The 24,182-nt window shown below is 55.7% G+C and overlaps 2 protein-coding genes across 3 annotated transcripts in view; one reads left to right on the top strand and one right to left on the bottom strand.

The window, feature by feature from the left end:
- Positions 1 to 19,182, top strand: part of CYP11A1 (cytochrome P450 family 11 subfamily A member 1) — a 29,751-nt gene extending 10,569 nt beyond the window's left edge. Inside the window, exons 1-9 of one of the 2 annotated variants that reach the window (XM_012748245.3) lie at positions 8,414 to 8,749; positions 11,414 to 11,569; positions 13,125 to 13,324; positions 14,322 to 14,525; positions 15,542 to 15,702; positions 17,224 to 17,390; positions 17,680 to 17,758; positions 18,248 to 18,445; positions 18,897 to 19,182. In XM_012748245.3, the coding sequence (XP_012603699.1) occupies positions 8,481 to 8,749; positions 11,414 to 11,569; positions 13,125 to 13,324; positions 14,322 to 14,525; positions 15,542 to 15,702; positions 17,224 to 17,390; positions 17,680 to 17,758; positions 18,248 to 18,445; positions 18,897 to 19,028 (1,566 nt within the window). In that variant the 5' untranslated portion in view covers positions 8,414 to 8,480 and the 3' untranslated portion in view covers positions 19,029 to 19,182. Of the gene's footprint in view, positions 1 to 8,413; positions 8,750 to 11,413; positions 11,570 to 13,124; positions 13,325 to 14,321; positions 14,526 to 15,541; positions 15,703 to 17,223; positions 17,391 to 17,679; positions 17,759 to 18,247; positions 18,446 to 18,896 lie in introns of those variants that run through there. The other variant, XM_076004544.1, reaches the window with a different exon arrangement.
- A 1,855-nt stretch (positions 19,183 to 21,037) lies between these two features.
- The window catches only part of CCDC33 (coiled-coil domain containing 33), an 85,132-nt gene continuing 81,987 nt past the window's right edge, over positions 21,038 to 24,182 (bottom strand). Inside the window, exons 17-19 of the mRNA XM_012748251.2 lie at positions 23,326 to 23,412; positions 21,982 to 22,095; positions 21,038 to 21,244 (exon numbers count right to left, since the gene is read on the bottom strand). Of these exons, the coding sequence (XP_012603705.1) occupies positions 21,119 to 21,244; positions 21,982 to 22,095; positions 23,326 to 23,412 (327 nt within the window). The 3' untranslated portion in view covers positions 21,038 to 21,118. The remainder of the gene's footprint in view (positions 21,245 to 21,981; positions 22,096 to 23,325; positions 23,413 to 24,182) is intronic.

Here is a 24,182-nt window from a genome sequence, read left to right as displayed (position 1 = left end):
GATAAAAATTAAAATGAAGTAATTAGGGTTACATAATGTGCTTTAGGGATTTATGAGCAATACATTTGGAATATTGCAGTACAAGAAACAAGTCTTTTCATTTTGGGGACTGTGGAATATTGGATGGCCTTTAAATAAAGTTAAAAACATAAAATGTTTGACACTTCTTTTAAAAGGTAGAGCCCAGTTCTTCTCGACTTAGCAGCTAGACTTAGTGCCTCGCTCTAACAGGTGGGAAAACGTGGAAGTGACGGCATGTCACCGCAGAGACTGGGACGTAAGAAGCGCAGCCTTCCGCGTGCTCTCTCAGATCCCGTGTCTGGGGAAAGGCAGCTGCCGTGCTGGCAGGACCCAAGCAGCCCTCAAAGAGGCCGTGAGGTGAAAAAATGAGGCCTGTGACCAGCACCAGGCAGGACCAGGGCCTCCTGCCAATAGCCACTGGGAAGTCTCTCGGTAGGACCAGTTTCATCCACTGAGAGCTGTCAGCTGTCAGCAGCCCCTTGGGAGTAACCTGGCTTGAGCCCCCAGCAGATCCGCTCCTGGCCGCCTGGCCGCAGAGGCTGCGTGGTAATCCACAGTGGTTGTTTTAAGCCACTGAGTTTCAGGCTAATCTGTTAAGCAGCAATAGACAGCTAACACCTTCAGCTTCGGCCAGGGCGTGACGTGTTTCTGAAGCTCTTTCAGAGGAGTGAGCAAACCCTTCCTGGCATCTCACTGGCCCAAACTGAACCGCAGCCGTCCTGTGATGTGACTGTGGCTGCTGGGCGGCATGAGGCCGTGACCTGCAGCCAGGGCCTCTCGGGGTGGCCAGTGCCCACTGCACGGGCCGAGGGGCAGGCATGGAGGCCGGAACCGGAGTCGGGTGGCTGCCAAGAAGAGGACCACAAGGCCTTCGCGTCACGTCGGTCAGGGCTGCTTCTGAGGGAGAATGCAGGGTCACGCAGAATGAAAGGGATTGGCTTTCAATCAGGAATGTTATCTTAGTTCTGAGCTGTCGGGGGGCCGAGCTGACGGCACTTCTGCGAGACACCCCTGCCCAGCTGATGTCACCAGGGTGGAGGCCGGGTGAGGCACACAGGCTCTTTCCCAAGGCTCTTGTCCGAAGGTCCCTGCGGCAGCCGCTCCCTCGGGGAGAGCAGCGCTCTTGATAAGAGCCAGTTGTTTTTTCTGCTAAAAGCTGCTGCTCTAAATGTGTTGGAAGTGTTCAATGCTGTTGAAACCCTGGGTCAAGTGGCTGTGTAAGGGCAACTGTCACTGTCACGGGAGATCTATGGGCTGGCAGACCCAGCAGGAGGACGTTGCGTGCGTGCGTGCGTGTGTGGCAACAGCTCCACTGAGATACGACTCACATATCGTACAACACCCATTTAAGGACAATCCAGTGGTTTTTAGCATATTCACAGAGTTGTATTTTCATTTTCACCCCCCTAAGAGTCCTCCTACGGTTTCTGGATCTTCCTCGATCCCTCTATCCCCGGTCCTGAGCACCAACGAGCTGCTTTGTCTCTTGTGTGTGTGTTTTAAATGCATCCGTTATGTGCCAGCAGATAAGATTTTGGGAAAAAAAGGAGAAAAGTCATACTCGCCAATGTATAACATAAGGTCCAGTGCAGATTGCTGTTCTATATGGTGTGTGTGTGTTTTCTGGCATACATGTTTTTATCAAGTGGGTTGTAGTTTTGCGAAATGATCTGACAGCACATTTGGTGATGACCCTGTGGCTGGGGAAGGCGGAGGGTGCAGGTGGCAGGTCGGGGAGCCGACCTGGGCTGGACGGTAGGTCTGGCGTGTGCTCTGGGGGGAGGGGCTGTGGAGGCAGCTTGGAGAGGAAAGCAACAGATCCAGGGTGTGGACAGGGAAGAGTTGACATCTTGGGTTTGGTGGGGACCAGATGTACCACGTCTTGGAGTGGGTCCAGCGTGGCCTGGCCGCTGACCCTAGCTTGAGGGACCCGGGCTCCCGCGTCAGCCGTGCTGAGTCGCCCAGATCAGGGTCCAAGGTGAAATTCCTTTGTTTCTCCCACTTCCTCCAAGACCTGAGTGACGAAAGCCTCCTCCTCCCTCATCTTCCTCCTCTGGTCTGGCCTCCCGCCGGCAGCTGGAACCCGCTGCGGAAGTCTGCGGTGGTGTCTGCGGCCTCGCACGGGCAGCCTCGGGCAGAGCCACTCTTAACTCGAGCGCTCAGGGCTCTTTGGGGGCCTTGGGGCCTGGCTTCAGTCTTGCCTCTGCCCTCGCTTCCCTCTGGTGACACCGGGTAGGCCTCTGCCCCTGCTGGACCCGTCTTCTCATCTGTGACATGGAAGTTCAAAGAAATGGCCCCTTAGGGCTTCGCCTGCAGTCTTGGCTCAGGGTGACCGGGGCTCGTTCTGGAGCGCACAGGGTGTCCCTGCACACCTCACGGCCCTCAGCCGCGGGCACAGGTCCGCCTCTCAGCAGCGTGGTGAGGGCCTGAGAGCCCAGGACTAGCCCAGGCCAGCCCGGGTTTGAATCCCAGCTCTGTTGCGAGTTAGCACTATGACACTGGGCAAGTGTCCATCCTGTCTGAGCCTCAGTTTCCTTATCTGTGAAACGGGGAAAGTATTAGAATCGACCTGTGTGTGGGCTGCAAGGAGTAAGTAGGGCAATGCGTGCACAGCACCCCGCACACAGCGAGTGCCTAACAGAGTGTACTGGCTTCCACTGGTGTAGACCAGGCCTGTGGGGTTGCCTAAGGCCAGATAAGCTGGTGCTCTTCCCACCGCACTGCGGCCCCTGCCTTCACTAGCGCAAGCAGGGAGCAGGGTCTGCTCCATGTTCCTGGCTTCTGAGCTTTCGAGAGTCGGCTCTCCTTAAAGCACCAAGGTGCAGGAACGCGATGGCACAGAAACTTGCAGGAATGAAAACGAAAACTGTGAACACCGACCCGGATCCCACAACCTCTCCTTTGGCAGTTGGACAACCTTATCTGCTCTCCTCCTGGGACTCTTCTTTCCCAGTGCTTTCCTGGCTCTCTCCTTCCTTCTTTAAGCTCTCCTCCCCCGCCCTCTTCCTAGGAGCCTCACCCCCTCCTAGTCCCATCCTCCAATGCCACTCCTGCTTCAGGCTGCCCCCTGGACCAAGCCTCCCTAAGGCCAGGGCCTGCATGTCCCATGGAGCCTGTTCCCCACCCTCACCTGGCCCCATGCCTGGAATGGAGATGTCGATGCTGCAGGTGTTGGAATAAATAACTGCACCTGTCCCTCCACCCTGGGTTGTTACCCCACCTAACCGTCCAAGTTGACCTCTGAACCTCAGAGTTTTGAACTTAAAAGAATAAGGCACAGATAATGGCATTCAGCTAACAGAAAAGTCGACAGCTGTCTCAGGAGCATTTAATGTCCTCTTTACTAAGGGAAATGCTTATGAGAATTTTGGTGAAAACACAGCTCATGAAATTGTGTGCACAGAACTCCCGGAGGGCTTCTGGGTCAATGTGCTGAGGTCTGCATTCACTGAACCAAGAAGATTCTGGACCTGTGGACACCAGCCATGGTGAGGCAAGTGAGAGGCCTCATACTGGAGGTGGAGGATCCTTCTGTAGAGAAAATGACCAGTCTGAGTGAGAAGTTAGACAGTCATGACACTGGCATCTGTCAAGAGTCCTCTGTGGTGACCCTGCCCCAAAGCCCCTGCTGAACTCTCCCCGCATGTTCCAAACTCTGGCCAGTCATCTGGGTCCTGACTCTTAAATTTAGAATCTGGGCAGGACTTCAAATGGATGGCCAGAAATCAGCAGACGTTTGAGGAACCTTCTAACATGAAAGGCAGGGATCAAAACAAACAAGAAAAGAAATTCAGGGGAATAGAGGCTATGCAGACAGCAAAACAAAACTGGACAAAGAGCTCACACTACGGTCAACGTTTTCAGAGCGTTAAGAGAAGCTACTACGTCCATACTGTGTCCACATCCAGCTATAAGGAAGGGCCCTCGGGAACTAGAGAACAGATAATGGAAATAAAATTGCAACAGAAGGGTTGTAAGCTGAAGTAGAGAATCTTTCATTAGGTGGAACAAAGAAATGCAATGTGGGAGAAAAAAGAAAAAAGTAAAGGTAAATCCAGGATGTTCATATATAAATAATAGGAGTTGCAGAAATAGGGAAGAGATAAAATGGAGGGGAAAACTTATAAAATAAATCATGCAAGAACATTTCCAGGGCTTCGAGGACATGAGTTTCCAGACTGAAGGGGCTCACCAAGTATCCAGCCTGAGAGCTGATGTGCGTCGTGAAATTTCAGAGCAGCCCAAAGGCCCGAGAGCTCCCAGAGGGGAATGAAAAGAAGAAATGCAAGAATTCAGGTATCACAGGAGCTTTGGACTTAACGGCATGTCTAGAAAGTGGAAGACAATGGAGCTATGCTTTCAAAAATTATTTTAAAATGTTGACAATTATTTCCAACTTGAAATTCTATATCCAGCAAAACTCTCAAGCAAGTGTGAGGGCAGAATGAAGACATTGTCAGATAAGCAAAGCCTCACAAACATGGGTTTCATGTACTCTTTCAAAGAAAGATACGAAACGATTTGTTCCAGCAAAGCAGGAGAGACATGGAATGAGGAAAACAGGAACAAGAAGTGGAAATTTCCGTGCGATGGTGAAGGGAGGTCCCCGGATGACAGCCGTGCCCAGGCTCAGAGCAAGGTAGCCTGGAGTGGAGAATGTGAGTGGTTGCAAGATGCTTCTAAGAAGAAACAATCAAAAAAACACTAATCCGGGTGTTGCTGTGCAGATGTTTTTGACTAAAGTCCAAAATCAGTTTACTGTAAATAAGCGAGATTATTCTCGACAAGCTGGGTGGGCCTGGTTCAATCAGTTGAAAGGTCTTCAGATGGATCTGTGGCTTCTCTGAAGAAGAGATTCCACCCGTGGATGGTGGCTTCGGTCCGTGACTCAGGGTTCCACCCTGCCCTTCCTGACGGGCTGCCCTACAGATTGCCCAGCCAGCCTGTGATTGCCTAAGCCAAACATCTCTTACTACTTGTCTCCCATTGGTCTGCCTCTCTGGTTGAACCCTGACTGATACAAGAACTACTTGAATTTTTCAACCCCCCTGGATTTTTTTTTTTTTTTTTTTGAGACAGAGTCTCGCTTTGTTGTCCAGGCTAGAGTGAGTGCCGTGGCATCAGCCTAGCTCACAGCAACCTCAAACTCCTGGGCTCGAGCGATCCTTCTGCCTCAGCCTCCCGAGTAGTTGGGACTACAGGCATGCGCCACCATGCCCGGCTAATTTTTTATATATATATCAGTTGGCCAATTAATTTCTTTCTATTTATAGTAGAGACGGGGGTCTCGCTCTTGCTCAGGCTGGTTTTGAACTCCTGACCTTGAGCAATCCGCCCGCCTCGGCCTCCCAAGAGCTAGGATTACAGGCGTGAGCCACCGCGCCCAGCCCTGGATTATTTTGATAAAACTATATATTGAAGTAAAAATAAATAGATAGAATTTTAATCACTCAGAAAAAGAAGGAAAAAACAAAGAATTAATTAGAAAAAAGACTGCAAGGAACCACACTAAAATGTTTTTTAACAGTTGTCTAAGGGTGGTTGTTGGGCTCAATGGTTTACGCCTGTAATCCTAGCACTTTGGGAAGCCTCAGTAGGAGGATCACTTGAGGCCAGGAGTTCAAGAACAGCCTGAGCAACATAGTGAGACCCGGTCTTTACAAAAAATAGAAAAATCAGCCAGTCGTGGTGGCATGCACCTGTAGTCCCAGTTACTTGGGAGGCTGAGGCAGGAGGATTACGTGAGCCCAGGAGTCTGAGGTTGTGGTGAGCTATGATAACGCCACTGCACTCTAGCCCAGGTGCCAGAGAGAGACCCTGTCTGAACAAACAAACAAACAAACAAAAAACACCGGTTATCTAGGGTGGTAAAACTACAGCATCACAGTAACAGTCCCCCTCTTTCTGTCAACTCCCATTAATGAGTTGAAGACTACAGGGCTGACATTAAAGGTAGAATGGCACAAAATCATTCAACTCAGGTAAGTTTGAGATGTGAGAGTATGGGAAGCTCTTAGCAATGTGGTTAGTTGTTCACTACTATATCATTCACAGTTCTTAGTTGTCAAGAACAGGAGTCACTGTAGCTAATATGTAGCAAGAAAAGAATTTATTAAGGGAGACTATGTCATTCACAAAATCTCCAGGAGGGTGAATAGTCGGGGGTGGATTCCGGGGTGTCAGGAATATCACTCAAATCACATCCCAGAACTGCCCTGGTGGCCACCCACTGATCCCCGCAGGGACCAGGGTGAAGGTCTCTGCCACTCCCTGTGTCAGAGTGGGTTCCACACTGTGCCTGCCTTGTCGGCCAAGATTTCACAAGGGTGCATCTAATTGGTGGAGCCCAAGTCAGCTGCCTGCATCCCAGTGGCAAAGGATGCTGGGAAAGAGTTTCTGGCTTTTGCCTTGAGACAAGGTATGGAGTCATTAGATGGAGAATCTCCAAAAATCTGTGGGAATTTGTGCCTGGACAGCCCAGTCCTGGGTGCCTAGGTGCTTTGATAAAAGCCAGGACCACATTCATTGGCCCCAGAAACAGAGAGACCGATGGCTGTCACCTGGGTCAGTGGGATGACTGTTCAGGTGTGGCGATGCTGCTACCCTTGTTGAGGCCCAATGAATGAATGAGCCGCTGCCCCTTCCCTGCCGGGTGGCGGTGTCCTATAGAGCCACTGGCTGGCAGTACCCGCCCCCTGTTCTCTTTGCTGTGTCAGGGTAGCCCACTTCATGCTCTGCCTGAAGTGACAATTTGCTGTCCCTTGAGCCAGAGGTCCCCTTCTGCTTCTCACAGTATCCAAGGTAGAGAAACCCGAATCAAAGCTTATTTTGGACTTGCCTCCTGCTAAGAGAATCTCTGTCCTCTTTGTAAAGGCCATTGTGTTTTTAGGAAAAATAGTCTGTTAGGAAAAGATGCAGATGTTTTGTTTACTTGTTTATTGAGGTAACTTGTCAATACAATGCAAAAAGTCACAAGTGTATATAGCTCAGTGAATTTTTACATATGTATACACTCAGCTCAAGAAAGAGAACATTTCCAACACTCCAGAAAGTTCTGTCCTGCCCTCTCCCAGTCATTACCTCAAAAGAGAACCACTTCTAATACCATAAATTAATCTCGGCAATTCTCGAACCTAATCAAAATGGAATCCAACAGTTTGTAGTCCCTTGTCTCTATCCGCTTTCACATTAAGGACTCAGAGGATCTTAATAGTCTCTTTTTTGAGACAGAGTCTCACTCTATTGCCTGGGCTAGAGTGCCATGGCATCAGCCTAGCTCACAGCAACCTCAAACTCCTGGGCTCAAGCGATCCTCCTGCCTCAGCCTCCCGAGTAGTTGGGACTACAGGTGCACACCACCACACTCGGCTAATTTTTCTATTTTTAGTAGAGATGGGGTCTCTGTCTTACTCAGGCTGTTCTCAAACTCCTGACCTCAAGTGCTTTGTCCACCTCAGCCTCCCAGAATGGTGATTTTCTTGTTTGTTCTTTTCCTCAGTGCTCTACAGTGAACAAATACAACTGTAATTTAAAAAATGATAATAGCAATACTTGCCACTTACAACATTTTCAGCAAATACAGAGTATTTTTTTGTTGCAACAGAAAAAAGTAGAACTTTAAAAGTCAGGGAACTATACAAAAACAGTTTATAATCACACACATATTTATACAGGTTAATGACACCTAATGACGTTTTGGTCAGCGGTGGCTGCCTATGCAGTATTAGTTCCACAAGACTATAACACCATATTTTTACTTGTCTTCTGTATATTCAGCTATGTTCAGACACACAGACGCTGGCCTTGTGTTGCAGCTGCCTACGGCGCGCAGCACAGCGGCACGCAGCACAGGTGTGCAGCCCAGCGGCCGCGGGCTGCCCCACACAGCCTGCAAGTGTAGCAGGCCGTGCCATCTAGGTCCGTGTGCACACTGATATTTGCACAATGACAGAATTACCAATACCTAACGAAGCATTTCTCAGAACGTGCCCCCGTCTTTCAGCAAAGCGCAGCTGCACATAGCGAGGGCCGCAGCCGGAACGAGCCGCGTGCTGCCCCAGAGCCCCGAGCGCCTCTGCCCTCCTGGGCCCCTCACTCCCTGCAGGCGCAGGCTGCGCGCACCTCTGGCTGGTGGGGCCACGGGGGACCCCGCACAGGCAAAGGCACGGACATCATCTCAGGGGGCTGCTACGGCTGGCACTGAGGACAGAGACACGGGTCTCCCTGGGCTTGGGGAGCCTCTCTGGACGCTGAAATTCCAGCCCGAGGCTCGTCCCCTGCATCTGGGAGGGGCTGTGTGTGGGCCGAAGCCGCAAAAGGAGGAGGGAGGCTGGACGCTGCCCTAGCTTCTCGCTTAGCCTTGAGCTGGGGGTTATAAGCCTACCCCTGGTGGCCCAGGGCCAGCGTCACCGGCCCGCCCTGCTGCTGCGGAGCAGGCACACTGGCAGTGCGGGGACAGCATGCTGGCTAGGGGGCTCCCCCTGCGCTCAGTCCTGGTCAAAGGCTACCAGCCCTTCCTGAATGCCCCCCGTGGGGGCCCGTGGCATCCCAGGGGGCCCACTGGCGAGGGCGCTGGCATCTCCACCCGAAGTCCTCGCCCCTACAATGAGATCCCTTCCCCTGGTGACAACGGCTGGCTAAACCTGTATCGTTTCTGGAGGGAGACAGGTACAAACAAAATCCACCACCACCACCTCCAGAATTTCCAGAAGTATGGCCCCATCTTCAGGTAAAACTGGCAGAGGGAGGGCTGGCGGGAGTGGGAGGCGGAGGGCCCAGGCAGGCCCGCCGTGCCCCCGTCTTAGGGCTGTGCGCTCCGGACCCAGACTCCTTCCCACCTTCTGCTTTTATTTCTTCCAGGCCTGGAATGGGGGTAAGAGGAGGGGGGTCTTCCCAGTTCCTAGGCTTGAGGCCTCAACCTTCCCTAAGTCCCACCTCCCTTGAAACTTTAGGGTGGGAGGTGGCAAGAGAACAAGCCCCAAGTGCCTCCCTGTGTCCGTTATCCTCAGGACACTTTACCTTGTAAGGTAAGTTTGTTAGACCCATGGTCAGAGGAGGAGACTGAGGCTCAGAGAAGTCACCCAGCTCCATCGGGCCTCCTGGGGTGCTGACCTCACCTGTCAGCCCTGGGGCGCTCTGGAGCAGCTGATTTTGCCCCTTCCCTTTCCCAGGCCTCTGCCTTACTTCCTGCTAGGAGGAAGGGCCTATGGTCTTTGGCCTCTGAGCCCTCAGGGCCTATGGCTAGCTCCTGGTTTAGCTGTTTTTGAGCAGTCTTCAAGCCACACCTGGGTTTTTTCCTCAGCGACCAGTGCAGAGGAGGGGTGATGGTTTGGGGCTAGTAGGGAAGACCAGGGGCAATGCATTTTATTTTAAGTGAAAGGGTCTTTACAACTCAAAGGATTCTAATGGGCTGGTCCTGAAGGGGGAGGAGGGAGGACAGATAGGAAGAGTTGGCTGGCTTGAGGCTGGGCTCAGGGTGGAAGGGCAGGCTTGTTTGTGTTGGGGTCTGGCTGCTCCCTCCCCTGTGTCCCACACCCCTTTTGAAGTCCAAGCTGAGGTTTCCTACAGATGGCTGAAAGCAGAGACCCGCTGGGTTGAGTGCTGGGCTCCAGGGAAGGTTCCTTCCTGTGTCCTGCTTCCTCCCTCTCTCTGCCAGGTGCCTGCCACAGCCCCACTCCAGCAGCTCTCTAGCTGTCCCTGCCACCCCTGCCTCCTCCCCTTCCCCTTCCCCCCTCTACTCCCTCTTTCATTAAGCCCCTTTCCATCTTCTGAGTCACTTTTATCTGCATCTTGCAACATGTCCTTGAAGTTGGTGTTATCCTCATCTTACAGATGGGGAAACTGAGGCCCGGTGAGAAGAAGGGTCTTGTCGATGTCACACAATTCATCAGGGCAAAGCGAGGGCCAGGACCGGGGTTGTCTGACTTCCAGCTCTGTGCATAGCACTGTAACTTGTAGCCTAGGAATAACGAACTTCTGAGTAAATGTGAGGAATTTAAACTACAGCTTTTGTGCGGTTTTCCCCTAATACAAAGGCTGCTCCTGCCTTTTTGTAAAGCAACTTAGAAAATACAGAGAAGCACAAATGAGAAAGTGAAGTCAGTTACAATCCCAACTGCGATAACATCTAGGTGCCATTAGGACTGTGAACACACCATGCACGCTGTTGGGTGCTGCTCAGACAGAGGGCCAAGGGCTTCTTTCTTGTTTTCTCTGATATCATTTAAAAGGCAGCGTCATAGTCCACAGTGTGGATATTTTTTCAGCCAGTTCTTTCAGACATATCCCGATGCTGGGACGGGATAAACACCCCCATCCGTCAGGCACTGTTGCGAAATGGCAGGTCGTTGCCTTGGGCTGGAGTCCCAGAGTGGAAGCGGAATAGCAACAGCAGTTCAAGGCCCTGGCTGGGCTGGGGCGCCGCAGGGGCTGGCTGGAGGCTGGAGAAACCTAGCGGGGTTTCTGAGCGGCCACAGAACAAGTGAAGGCCTGAGCCCTGGGAAGGTCGGCCAGGTTTCTCAGGGGGTAAAGAGGCACCGTGGCAGAGAGAACTTGCTTGTATCTGCACGTCTTAGTGACATTCTGCCTTAAAATATATCTTGAATTAACTTTCTTAGGCAAAAGGCAGAAGCAAGTGAGAAGCGGAATCCTCTGTTGTTTTGTAGTTGTTGTATTTGTTTTTTTGCTTACACAACAGCCACTTATTATCTTACAGTTGTGGAACTAGACGTTTGAGATCAAGGTGTCAACAGAGTCGGTTACTTCTGAGGCCTCCCTGCCTGGCGTGTAGATGCCGTTGTCCCCGTGTCTTTGCGTGGTCTTTCCTCTGTGCCTGTCTGTGTCCTCATCTCCTGCTCATATATTTTCACAGAAACTGTCTTCAGAGTGCACCGTGTCCCCTCTTCCTGCCTGTATCTGTACTTGGGGCCTGATGTCTTGTCGTAGTTTTAACAGAGACGAAGTGTCGTTGGTGGCATCTGACTCCCGGGGGCAGGGTGGTCACTCTGGAATGTCATTCCTAGAGCCTGGGAGGGATTTGGTCTGGGATATGGCCTCTGCAGCAAGCTCCAGCGAGTCACTCCAGCGGTGACATGGCAGCGTGCCCTGGTTCTGAGCTCTGTGGGCGAGTGAGAGGCCATGGTGCCGCAGGTGTGGGCTGTCACTTGTACAACGCTTAACAGAGGTCACACCTGCCTACTTTATATCGTCTGCTCCTTGAGCAACCTTGCCTGACAGGTACTAGATTCATCTCCATTTTATAGAAGAGGAAACAGAGAGTCAGAGGGGGTTGAGGGCCTCACCTCAGGCCACACCGCCAGGAAGTCGTGGGCCATGAGGACTGCCTCCATGCTCTTCCTGGATGCTTCCGTCAGCCCCTCCCCCGCCCCTCCAGGGAGAAGCTTGGCACCGTGGAATCGGTTTACATCATTGACCCCGAAGATGTGGCTGTTCTCTTTAACTCTGAGGGTCCCAACCCAGAACGCTACCTCATCCCGCCCTGGGTCACCTATCATCAGCAATACCAGAGACCCCTGGGAGTCCTGTTGAAGTGAGTCCTGAGCCATCATCCATCTCCCAGGGGCCAGAGAGACTGATGGGAGCCGTGGGAGGGCAGAGGCGGGGGGCAGGGGCTGGGGCCAGGCTTGCCCCGCACTTCCTAGCAGGGCCTCTAGGCAAAGCCCAGCCGTCTTCTTTCCTCCCTAAAACAGATGACGAACCAGCCTGCCAGCCTCTGGGGAGGTGGCAGGCTGAAGAGCTTAATGAATAATGAAAGACCTTGCAAAGTTCTCATTTATTGGTTTTCCTGCTGAGTCCCATTCTACTGAGCACCCACTGCGTGCTAGGCCTTGTGCCAGGTACTGGGGACACCATGACAAATGGGGCACGCCCCTTGAGACCCGCACAGCCTAAGGGGACAGTGGAAACAGGGACAAATCAGTGTATTTAAGTGTAGTGGATACCGTTTGCGACCAAACTGCTCATCAGAAATTGGAAATGTGACCACGCCAAGTATTAGTGAGGCTACGGAGCAACTGGAACTCCCATCCACTGCTGGTGGGAGTGTAAACTGGTGCTACTACATTGGAAAATGCTTGGACATTAGCTCCTGAAATTGAATATTCACATACTTGTGACAGCAATTCTGATTTCAGGGATGTATTCTGAGACTATTGCCCCTCAGGGGACATGCTAGAATGTTTGCAGCAGTGCTGTTCACAATAGCAAACTCAGGAGGCCACAAAGTGCTCAGCAGGAGCGTGAATGAGGGAATGGTGGTCCACACCCACAACACAGATAACACTTGGACAAAATTGAGTGCACAAAGCAAGTCCCCCCACGCATGGCAGCATTTTTTAAAAGAAGTTGAAAACAAATATACCTTTTTAGAAAGTACCTCTTAGAAATAAGTGTAGATCAGATAAAACTATACACAAAAGAGAGCAAGGGATTGAGGTTGGTGGTCGCCTTAGAAGGTGACGAAGGATGTGGAAGGACCAAGTGGATAACTGTAAGTTCTTAGTTTTCAGGAGGGCGATAAGTTTATAATCACATTCTTATAAACAACTCGAGCCACCACCAAAACTCGCCAAATGATAAAGAGGGCTTTGCGTGGATCGATTTTCAAGTGTGCCATGAACTGCGGTTTATGACTAACCTGGTTCTGGGCCCCGAAGTCTCCCCACCGATTGAATAAGGGGACCCTTTGGAGGTGCAGGGGAGGAGAGGGCAATCCGTTTGTCTCTGCGAGAGTCAGGAGAGGTGAGCGAGGGGGGCCCTTGCCGGGCTAAGCTGAGCAGGAGGAGGGGGGCGGCGTGGAAGGGGTGCTTGCAGCCGAGGCACAGGCTGGGGAGCCCGGGAGTTGCTCAGAGGGCTGTAAGAACAGGAGCTCCTGCCTTGCAGCTGCAGCTGCAGGGGGAGTGGAGGGAGCTGGGGTTTTGTGCTCCTTCACCTTCTTTCTTCTCCTCCCAGGCCAGGCAGAGCGGGCGGGGGGGGGGGGTGAGGGCAGGGGCCGGACAGGAGCTTGGGATGCTGAGTCAGCCCCTCTGTGTTAGCCAGGCCTGGGGCCTGTGCCCACGAGGGCCTGGGGACCCATGTTTTCTCAGGAGTTCGGGAGCCTGGAAGACCGACCGGCTGGCCCTGAACCAGGAGATGATGGCTCCAGAGACCAGGAAGAACTTTGTGCCCCTGCTGGATGCAGTGTCTCAGGACTTCATCAGTGTCCTGCGCAGGCGCATCGAGCGGCAGGGCTCTGAGACGTTCTCGGGGGACATCAATGAGGACCTGTTCCGCTTTGCCTTCGAGTGTAAGGGGCTGTGCCCGGGGCCGTGGGGCGGGTGTGAGGGCCCAGCACTCACTCTCTACCTTGAGACCCAGCCTAGACGCTGCAGAAGCACTGAGATTGGCGTCTGGGATGACGGCTGACCACAGCCCCATCGCCAGCTACCGAGAGGCAGCTGCACACCCTTTCTCGGCTGGCGTCCATGCGGCAGGGATGAGGGTCCCCAGAGCATAAGTCTCCATTGCCACTCTCCTCCAAAAGCCGGAGGTTGGCTTAGCCATTCATTCTGCAAGACTTCCTCTCCTGGGACATAGACCTTTAAAGTCTGGTAGGGGAGAGGAGGGTTGGGAGGTTAATCTGAGTTGGGCATTGAAGAACATGTAGGAGAGTTCCAGATGGGCTATGGAAGTCAGGCAGTATGGGCAGAGGGACGGCATGTGCAAAGCCGACGCAGCTTAATGAAGACCCTGTGGTCACGCAGGAGGTCTGGGCTGCCTGGGGCTTGGTATGAAACCAGCACTCAAATTCCTTACCTGGTAGGTGGGAAAAACTTAATGTTGTTGTGACTTCTTAGGTCCAGCCAAACTGGGTCTTGGATGGCCAAGTATCTAAGGACTCATGTCCTTCAGTCTCCCATCTGACAGGTTTCCGGAGGCATTTAGCCAATTTAGTCCATTGCAGATGAGAAATCTCTCTTGTGGAAGGGTGGGTGGAGTGGTCTCGTCCCGTCCTGGGCCTCTTCTGGCTCTGCCGGAGACCCCGTTTCCCATCTCAGGTCCCTTCCCAGGGTCTCCACGGTCCTAGAAGGTCCTAGAAAGCCCTAGAAGGCAGCCTTCCCCAGCTCTGCATTCTCAGCCCTGGGGACTGAGGCCTCAGTTTCTTTCCTGAGGGAGGCTGAGAGTGGGTTAAGGGGTCCTGTGTGCTACGGGGCCAAGTGGGGAAGGTGGCTGTGAGTCCCTGTGAGCTGAGGCCCTCAGATGGCCAGGTAGAAGGGGCTCCTCATCTCTGCCTCCCCGTGCAGCCATCACCCATGTCATATTTGGGGAGCGCCTGGGAATGATGGAGGACATAGTGGACCCCGAGGCCCAGGAGTTCATCGATGCCATATACAAGATGTTCCACACCAGCGTCCCCCTGCTCACCTTACCCCCAGACCTGTTCCGTCTGCTCAAGGCCAAGACCTGGAGGGATCATGTGGCTGCGTGGGATGTGATTTTCAGTAAAGGTGAGGGCTCCTGTCTGTGCGCTGGGCAGACGAGTGTGGGTGCCGGGAGAGGCCTGTCTACTCAGGCCGGGTGAGTGCTGGCTGGAAGGAAGCCCCAGGCCCAGCTGGCTTCTTTGTCCCAAGTTATAGCAGAGGGTGCTGACTGGCTGGTGGGTGTGGACGGGTGTCAAGAAGGCCCTGGAACTCCTGGCTACAGTAGGCTGAAGGCTGGCTGTTGGGGATGATTAGGATTTTTTGGAGAAAGAGGAGCAAAGATGTCCATGATATATTTTATTTTATTTTATTTTATTTTATTTTATTTTATTTTATTTTATTTTTTGAGACAGAGTCTCACTTTTTTTTGCCCGGGCTAGAGTGCCATGGTGTCAGCCCATCTCACAGCAGCCTCAAATTTCTGGGCTCAAGAGATCCTCCTGCCTCAGCCTCCTGAGGTGCTGGGACTACAGGCATGCACCACCATGCCCGGCTAATTTTTTCTATATATTTTTAGTTGGCCAATTAATTTCTTTCTATTTATAGTAGAAATGGGGTCTCGCTCTTGCTCAGGCTGGTTTTAAACTCCTGACCTTGAGCGATCCACCTGCCTTGGCCTCCTAGAGTGTTAGGATTACAGGAGTGAGCCACTGCGCCCGGCCCAGAATATTTTTTAAAGGAGCTCCTGATGCCCAGAGGGTGTAGGGTCAGTGTCTGAGCCAGGGCTGTGGTGGGTGATGGGGGTTAGGACTCAGTGGGAGGATGGGGGAGGTCGGGTGGAGAAGGCTGATTGGGGTACGTTGAGGGCCCCTTAAACCCACATGACCTTGGGCAGTGACTGCCTCTCTGTGCCTGTTTCCTTATGTGTAAAGCAGGGATGATGTCACGTACCCCAGGAATTCACTGAGAAACCAGATATGAAAGGCTTAGTGTGGAGTGAGTGCTCAGTCAAACGGCAGCCTCCCGACCTCCACTCACCAGAGGGCCTCCTTCCCTCCCGCCTGCAGGGAACCTCACTCTCTTTCTTTTCTCCCGCCCCGCAGCTGAAAAATACACCCAGAACTTCTACCGGGACATGAGACAGAAAAGAGACTTTGGCGACAATTACCCTGGCATCCTCTACAGACTCCTGAGAAACAACAAGCTGCCCTTCGAGGACATCAAAGCCAACGTTACTGAGTTGCTGGCTGGAGGCGTGGACACGGTGAGGTGGCCGTAGGGGCGCGGCTCGTGCCCTCCTGTGCCCACATGCTCCTTCCCACCGCTGCTGGTTGTCAGGACCCGCCATTCAAGGGCGCGGACCCTGGGTGACTTCTCTCCCTCTCCCGGCACGTTCCCCAGACAGTAACCTCCTCGAAGGAGGGTGGGGCGTGTTGGAGGCTGATCAGCCATTTTCCTTTGCGTGTGAGAAAGGAGTGACCGGCGTAGGTGGCGTGGCCCAGGTCCCGCGTGAGTCTTTACTCGGAGCCTCCGGAGGCTCTGTGGAAGCCCAGCTGAGGACGCCACACCCCCAGCCTTGGGCCCCCAGCTCCCAGGGAGGACACAGCTCACTCAGATCGGGATTGGGAGGCCGGGGGGCTTGCGTGGGCTGGCTCCCCAGGGGCTTTCCGTCGTCTCTCTCCTACACTTCCAGGCCTTAGTAGCCCAGCGCTAACCCGGTTAACTGCCTTGCTAAGCAAGTAGCTCCCAGCACCTACTCTGTGGCAGGCCCGAGGTGCTGAGGCAAACACACGCATTTGCCTGGAGTCTTGGAGAAGGAGCATGCGCTTCCTCCTGGGCGGGGAAGGGCGTCACAGGAAGAGGGGCTTTGGGGCAGACGTGTGTGGCCCGAGTAGCAAGGGCAGCAGGGCGGGTTGGAGAGGGGCGGGTGGGAGGTGGAGGAGCGGCAGGGCTGTCGCCCGTGGGGCAGGCCTGAGCCTCTGCGCTCCTCTGGACGCTCTGGGATCCAGGCGAAGGTTTTCAGCGGGGAAGGGGCTGGGGACACTGTTTCACTGCTGCCCTACTGGGAGGGAGGGAGGAGTGTCTCTAAGCCTCTTGGACAAAAATATAATCCTTGATAAGAGAGCGTGCCAACAACGCGTGTCCTAGCCCCAGGAGGGAGGGCTGCTCCAGGCTGGGGCCCCACCTGGGCTTAGTTTGTCATCACTGAGGAATCTGCGACTGTGGAGTTTGATGGGGTCACTCATACCTCCAGCGAGGGCTCACCGTCACAACCTCTGGCTCACGCTGAGAGGAGTTAATCCGGCATACACTACACAGGTTGCAACACCGGCAGGAAGCACCATTATCTTTGCGCTTTACTTTAGGCTATCCTGCTATAGGCCAATGCTAGGTTTGGGGAAGTTCTATTGCGATGAGGGGTGGTTGTTTAACGGGGTTTTCAAAAGGAATGGCAGTCATTCCAGACTACAATCATTACAGAAGTAGGATTTGGCCTCTACAGAAGGCATGGGCTGTGTAGTGGACTCTCCTGCCCGGGGAGATGGACAGGCTCTGGAGACATGAGGGCAGAGACAGGGACAGATGCTGCCCCAAACCTCCTGCCTGGGAGGCAAGAAAGGCTTCCTGGCCGTTTGAATTGTGTTTCTCTTTTGCAGATGGTGGTCTTGGAGACTGGGGTGAGGGTTGGGGAGAGAGGTTTTTGGACATGAAAATTTAGCATGGGTCATGGACCTCAAGGTGCCCCAGAGTGACAGGTCTTTTGCACCCCCACACTCCCCACCAGACGTCCATGACCCTGCAGTGGCACTTGTACGAGATGGCACACAGCCTCAAGGTGCAGAACATGCTGCGGGCAGAGGTCCTGGCTGCGCGGCGCCAGGCCCGGGGAGACATGCTCGCCATGCTGCAGCTGGTCCCGCTCCTCAAAGCCAGCATAAAGGAGACACTGAGGCAAGCCCACAGCCACCCTTGTCCTGCCAGCCCCAACCACCAGGCAGAGCCAGGGTGGTGCACGCCAGAGGGTTATAAGGACGGGCTGGGGGAAGGAGATTGGAAGCAGGAAGTGGGAAGTCCGGAGGAGACAGCTGGGAATGGGAAGGGGGAATAGAGCCCAGGTCCTGCCTGCAGACGCCCCGGGCTGCTGCAGGTGGGGCTGCAATGCCATGCTGGGTGTGGGCCTTGGGGGAGGGCTGTGTCCAGGCTTCAGGGCCATCAGCTTTTGCGTGCCCTCCTCCTGCAGACTGCACCCCATCTCTGTGACCCTGCAGAGGTATCTTGTGAATGACTTGGTTCTTCACGACTACCTGATTCCCGCCAAGGTAGGTGCAGCGAGGAGGCTGCAGGAGGGGCAGGTTAGACAGAGAGGGCTGGGGCAGGCTGCAAGTGCAGACAGAGGGTGGCGTGGGGCCCTGGTGGGGCCCGCGGCAGCAGCAGTCCAAGTGTGAACGCAGGGCAGAGGTGGCGGGCACGCTAGGCGATGACCTCTGGAATACTGCGGGGGCCCAGGGTTAGGAGCGAGACCGCATGGTCTGCCTGAGTCTCAGGAGGCCCAGGGGCTGAGGAAAGGGTAGAACAATCCCTTGGGTCATCCCAGCCTGTGTCTGCAGCCATCCCTATTTGGGGGGTGAGGCTCAGGGAGGGGTGGAACCTTGTTTGGGGCCACAGAATGGGCGGAATGTCCTGTTCTGGGCGTCTGGGCAGCCACGCTGGGGGTGGGACAGGGCGAGCAAGCGGGCTGGGACCTGGGTGTTGTGCTCAGGGCTGCGGACAGGTGGGGCCCACTCAGGCCTCTGATTGCCTTGCCCCAGACGTTGGTGCAGGTGTCCAACTATGCCCTGGGCCGAGAACCTAAGTTCTTCTCCAACCCGTGGAATTTTGACCCAACCCGATGGCTGAACAAAGACAAAAACATCACCCACTTCCGGAACCTAGGCTTTGGCTGGGGCGTGCGGCAGTGTCTGGGCCGGCGGATCGCTGAGCTTGAAATGACTGTTTTCCTTATCCATGTGAGTCAAGCTTGGAGACTCTGGGCCCCCTGCCCTGACCCTGGCCCTAACAGAGGCACCAGCCCTCCTCCTCCCGTCTGCCAGGGCCCCGGGGTGCAGGGCTGGCTGGGCACATCTGCCTCTGATGACTTGCTCTGGCTGTCTCCCACAGTTCCCTGCTGCCCCCTCTTTTGGGCTCAACCCCCATACCCGCTGGTGCCCTCTGGCCACCATTCCACACCGGGAGGTGGGTGGGCCCAGGGCTTTGCAGACTAGTTAAGGTCAAGCCCTAAATCAAGAGACCAGAACACCAGCGGTGTTCTTCAGCACGTGCAGGGCTGACGAGGCTGGTGGTAAGCCCCTCTGCTCCTCAGATCACAGCCGACCGGCACTGCCGACCGGTGAATGGCTTTGGCTTAGGGAGACAGACTCTCCCCTGGCCTCCCCTCAGCCCACCACCTGCCTTTCTCAGATGCTGGAGAACTTCAGAGTTGAAACCCAGAGTTTCAGGAATGTGGACACCACGTTCAACCTCATCCTGACGCCCGAGAAGCCCATCGTCTTCACCTTCCGGCCCATCCAGCAGGACGCAGCCTTGGCGTGATCAGAGACGGTGGCTGGCGGCGGGCCCCTGGAGTCTCCACATCTTCAGTCCTCTGTCCCCAGCCCGGCTGCATCTGCCAGCCGCTGAGCAGGTGGATTGGGCTCTCAGTGGTTGCCTGCCCCAGCTCACGAAGACAATAAATGGCTGAACTATGTGATGTTTTCATTTCCATCAGACTCCTAAGGGTTTCATTGCTCCTGTGGAGATGCTCCCTGACCCTGGGTCAACAGTGGGATCTGGGGTACACTTGGGGGATCAAGGCAGGACACTTGAAGCCATCTTTGCTGTGACCCACCGACCCACAGCAGCTCAGGAGCCAGCAGGACCAGCTCCAGGCTGGAGCTGGGGTGAGGCGGGGGTGCTGGGAGCTACTGAAGCACCAGACAGAGGGACAAAGGAGCTGGTGGGGTTCTTCAGAGAGAACGGGGTGGCTTGAGGGTGTGGGCAGTCCTGCTTTCCTGGGTGGGCCCACCCGGCAGGGGCGAGGCTCCTGCAGGGCTCTGCTTGGCTTAATCCTGGGTGGGAGTCCCCTGTGGGGTCATGAGGACATCCTGCCAAGGCCTAGCCAGAAAGTTGGGCATGGCCAGGGCCAAGGGCTGTGGGAGAGACGCCATGTCACCGAGGCGCTGGTGGGAGGTGACCGGCCCTGGGGACGAAAGGCCGGCAAAATTCCGCTGCCCCTCCTGACTTTCCTCTAGGCCTGCCCCGGGCCTCGTCTCCTTGCTCCAGGGAAGTGTGCCCGCTCGCCCAGTCTGGGCAGTAGGCAGGGGCTACAGCAGTCTTTGGTGCATGGTCTGCACTGCAGGACACTGGTCTCGACTTCAGCTCCCTTAACTCCGTCTGCATGCTGCATTTCCTGACCCGATTCTTCCTGATCCTTGGCTAACTACGTCTAAGCCTGCAGGTACAGGGGGCTAGTCCAGCCCAGGACAGCAGTCTGGCTGGCCTGGCCTCTCCTACCAGTCTGCAGGTGCTGGGCCCACTCTCAGAGCCTTCTTCTTCCTGCACCACATAACCATCTTCCTTGTTGTCTTTCTCTCTCCTTCTTGTTTCCTTTTCTTCTCTGGGCTTGAGTCAGCTTTCGCTCAGGAATGTTAGAGCCTTACTGCAAAAGAGGGCAAGCTCTGCATGGGACAGATGGGGAAAATGAAGCCCAAAGAGGTTGCTTGGGTCACCTGAGGTCACACAGCATACTTGCAGCTAGAACCCAGGCTTCCTGACTCTCAACGGGGGTCCTCCTTCTCCTGGCCCCATCTACTTTCTTATCCCTGGTGACACAACTTTGCCAGCTCAGCAGAGCTGTGGTTAATGGGATATCTCACACTGATTTGTAATTGGTTGCCGCAGCGAGGCTCCAAGTCTTTCCCTTCCCAAGAGCCAGATAAACCAAACTTGAAAAAAGAGACTTCAGGTCAAGGGTGGTGGCGCATGTCTGTAATCCCAGCACTTTGGGAGGCTTAGGCGGGAGGATTGCTTGAGGCTAGGAGTTCAAGACCAGCCTGAGCAACATAGCAAGACCTCAACTCTACAAAAAATAAAAAATCAGCCAGGTGTGGTGGTGCATGCCTTTAGTTCCAGCTACTCGGGAGGCTGAGGTGGGAGGATTGGTTGAGCCCAGGAATTCAAGGCTGCAGTGAGCTATGATTTCGCCACTGTGCTCCAGCCTGGGCAACAAAGCAAGACCCTATTTCTAAAAAAGGGACTTCAGACATGATAGATGTTTTAGGGCAGATGGAAAGTCCTAGCCTCCCCCATGTCTCCCACAGAGCTGGCCTCAATTCTTCTGCGGTCTAGGAGGGGTTGTTTCCCTGGCCCCTGCTTCAGAAGTCCTCTCTTCACTGTCCTGGAGCGACTGTGGGTCAGTGCATCTTTCCGAAGATGCCAGCTCCTGGGACAGGCAGGCGGCTGTGAGGCTGCCGCAGAGGCCCAGACCACATTCGGAGCCTGGGCGGAGAAAGCTGGCCCCCAGGCTGCCCCACCCTAGGAAAGAGGTGGACGCACATGGAGCTACAGCATTTATTATAACAAAGTCATTTTTAGGGGCTGGGGTGAGGCTGTCCAGCACTCAGGGAAAGAGGCCTGCTTGGTGCTCAGGCCTGCTGAGAGTTAGGAATCTCCTGGGAGCTCGAGGGCTTGTCGAGCTTAGTGTCCGAGCTGGGCAGCACGGGCTCCAGTTTTGGGGGCTGCTTGAGGTCCTTGGATTGGGTGGAGGCAATCTGTGGTATGCAAAGCAAGGCACGTGAGCGTGCCCCCATTCTCGGGGGTGACCTATCCAAGGGCATCCTGCCTGGCAAGCCCTGCCTCAGAGGGTCCAGAACCCAGTGGGCCATGGCTTCCTAAAGATTTCTAAACTCATTTGATCACAGCAGGTGACAATTTGTCCAAGAATCCCAGGGCTGAGGTGCGTTTGCAAGGGCAGCCCTGTGTTCCCTGTCACTTCCCTTGTCCTTTTCAGGCCTTTCCCAGGAGCCACTGAGCCTCTGGCCCTGGGCAAAGCACCACTGGCTTAGGAGCAGGAGAAGCCAGGCGCTTTGCTGGGGGCTGAGCCCGAGGGGCTGCTGTGAGCAGGCTGGCCGTTCCTGTGACACCTGCAGAGCAGCCACCGCGCCTCCGAAGGGAAGGGCACCGTGGGGTGTGGGGCACAGGCTACTCCACCACGGGCAAAGCCAGTCCTAAAGACAGGCAGTGTCAGGCCACCCAGAGATGGCTGTGTGGCCACCCTCACCCACAGTCATCTCCTCCGTGAGTTTCACGGCCCCTGTGGGGGAGGGTGGCCTTGGCTGGGAGTTTCTGTGTCCCTCAGATGAGAAAGGCCCAGAAAGGCCTTTAGTTGGTAACACAGCAGGAACTGGCACCCGGGACGGTTTTCCTCAGGGTACAGTGACGTGGGGGCTGGGGTGGCTTCCTGTCCACCGCCGGAGCCCCCAGGAGCCCCTGCACAAGGGTCACTCACTGGCTGTCCTAGGGTGATGGAGTTTGAAGGGTGCCGGAAACCGTTTTCTTGTTCCTGCAGCCGTATGGCCAAGTCCTGCTTCTCTCGGCCCCAGCGTCGAGCTGAGTCCTCTAACTGCAGACAAAGAGAGGGCGGTTGAGGACCCGGGCCGCAGGGCTCGTCTCTGACAGCGGGGACAGAGGGCCTGAGCCTGCTCTCCGGGTGGAAGCAAAGCACCAGGCAAGGTGGGCTCCACGTCTTCCCAAGGGACCTCACGGGCAGCACAGGCGAAATGATAAGACACAGATGGACCTTCTCTGCACGCCAGCATGCACTGACCCCGGACCCTGAGTCCACACCCCTGCCCTGCTCACACGCCGTCCCTGCCCTGCTCACACGCCCCCCTGCCCTGCTCACACACCACCCTGCCCTGCTCACACGCCATCCCTGCCCTGCTCACACACCCCCTTGCCCTGCTCACACACCACCCTGCCCTGCTCACACACCACCCTGCCCTGCTCACACGCCATCCCTGCCCTGCTCACACACCCCCCTGCCCTGCTCACACACCACCCTGCCCTGCTCACACGCCCCCCTGCCCTGCTCACACGCCCACCCTGCCCTGCTCACACGCCCCCCTGCCCTGCTCACACACCCACCCTGCCCTGCTCACCCGCCGCCCCTGCCCTGCTCACGCGCCGCCCCTGCCCTGCTCACGCGCCTCCCCTGCCCTGCTCACGCGCCCACCCTGCCCTGCTCACACGCCCACCCTGCCCTGCTCACACGCCCCCCTGCCCTGCTCACACGCCCCCCTGCCCTGCTCACATGCCCACCCTGCCCTGCTCACACCCCACCCTGCCCTGCTCACACGCCCCCCTGCCCTGCTCACACGCCCCCCTGCCCTGCTCACACGCCCACCCTGCCCTGCTCACGCGCCCCCCTGCCCTGCTCACGCGCCCCCCTGCCCTGCTCACACCCCACCCTGCCCTGCTCACACCCCACCCTGCCCTGCTCACACGCCCCCCTGCCCTGCTCACACGCCCACCCTGCCCTGCTCACACCCCACCCTGCCCTGCTCACACCCCACCCTGCCCTGCTCACACGCCCCCCTGCCCTGCTCACACGCCCACCCTGCCCTGCTCACACCCCACCCTGCCCTGCTCACACCCCACCCTGCCCTGCTCACACCCCACCCTGCCCTGCTCACACGCCACCCTGCCCTGCTCACGCGCCCCCCTGCCCTGCTCACGCGCCCCCCTGCCCTGCTCACACGCCCACCCTGCCCTGCTCACACTCCCCCCTGCCCTGCTCACAGGCTGTGTGGGGAGCCCTGCCCGGCGTGATCCCCGCCTGCCTCTCACCTACCTGGTTCTCCAGGGTCAGGATCCGGCTCTGAGCTCGTTCCAGCTTGGCCAGGAGATTAAACCTGTCTGAAGAATTGCTGAGGAGATCCTGTGGGCAAAGCAGAAGTCATGTGTGGCCCTGCTGGGGGCTGCTGGCCCCATGAGCTCAGGAATTATGAGGTGCTGAGGGGAGACTAGCCGGTTCTGAGCTGCGACCTCGGCCCCCCGGGGCAGAGCCTCAGGCCCGGCCGCTCCCTGTCCCTGAGGTCCCGAAGGGGCCTGACACGCGGTTTTGCCACGGCTGTTTCCCCCACAGATTTCGGGAACATGGAGCGTCCACACCTCGGGTTTTAGGTGTGAACTACTTCAGGGAGCTCCTCTGGTGCACGCAGAGAACCTGGAACCGGGTCTTTTTGTGAAGAGAAGAGTCTGTGGAGCCAGCCCCTCTCGCTCTTGGCCCGGATGTCTGCACATCGGGTGTGCTGCCCGACAGAGCTCTTCAAGGTGGGGCCTGGCGCGCAGAGAAAGCTGTCCCGTGCCCCACCCCAGCCCTCGTCCGCAGTCCCGCAGGTGGCCTTTGGGCCTGTGTGAAGCGGAAGGCAGCGGGAGCGGCCTTGGAGCAGGGCGGGCCTGGGCGTTTCTGGCCGGACACCCACCTGTGTGGGCAGGGTCTCTGTGCACTTGGAGTGGCCTGGGCCATCCGTCTCTTGCAGCCTCTCTGCCAAGTCTCCTCTTGCTCCCAACTCCCCGGGGTCCACCTGGGATGGGGGAAAGGGCTCTCCAAGGCTGCGCCAATCCCAGGAAGTGCCTCAGAAGGGAGTTCTGAGAGGCCTGCGTGGAGCCCAGGTGGAGGCCAGCCGGCAAGAGGGTCAGGGTGTA

The sequence above is a fragment of the Microcebus murinus genome, chromosome 6, assembly GCF_040939455.1.
Source record: "Microcebus murinus isolate Inina chromosome 6, M.murinus_Inina_mat1.0, whole genome shotgun sequence".
Lineage (NCBI taxonomy): Eukaryota > Metazoa > Chordata > Mammalia > Primates > Cheirogaleidae > Microcebus > Microcebus murinus.
The sequence above is the reverse complement of the archived record's forward strand: the minus strand, read 5'-3'. Positions and strand labels throughout refer to the sequence as shown.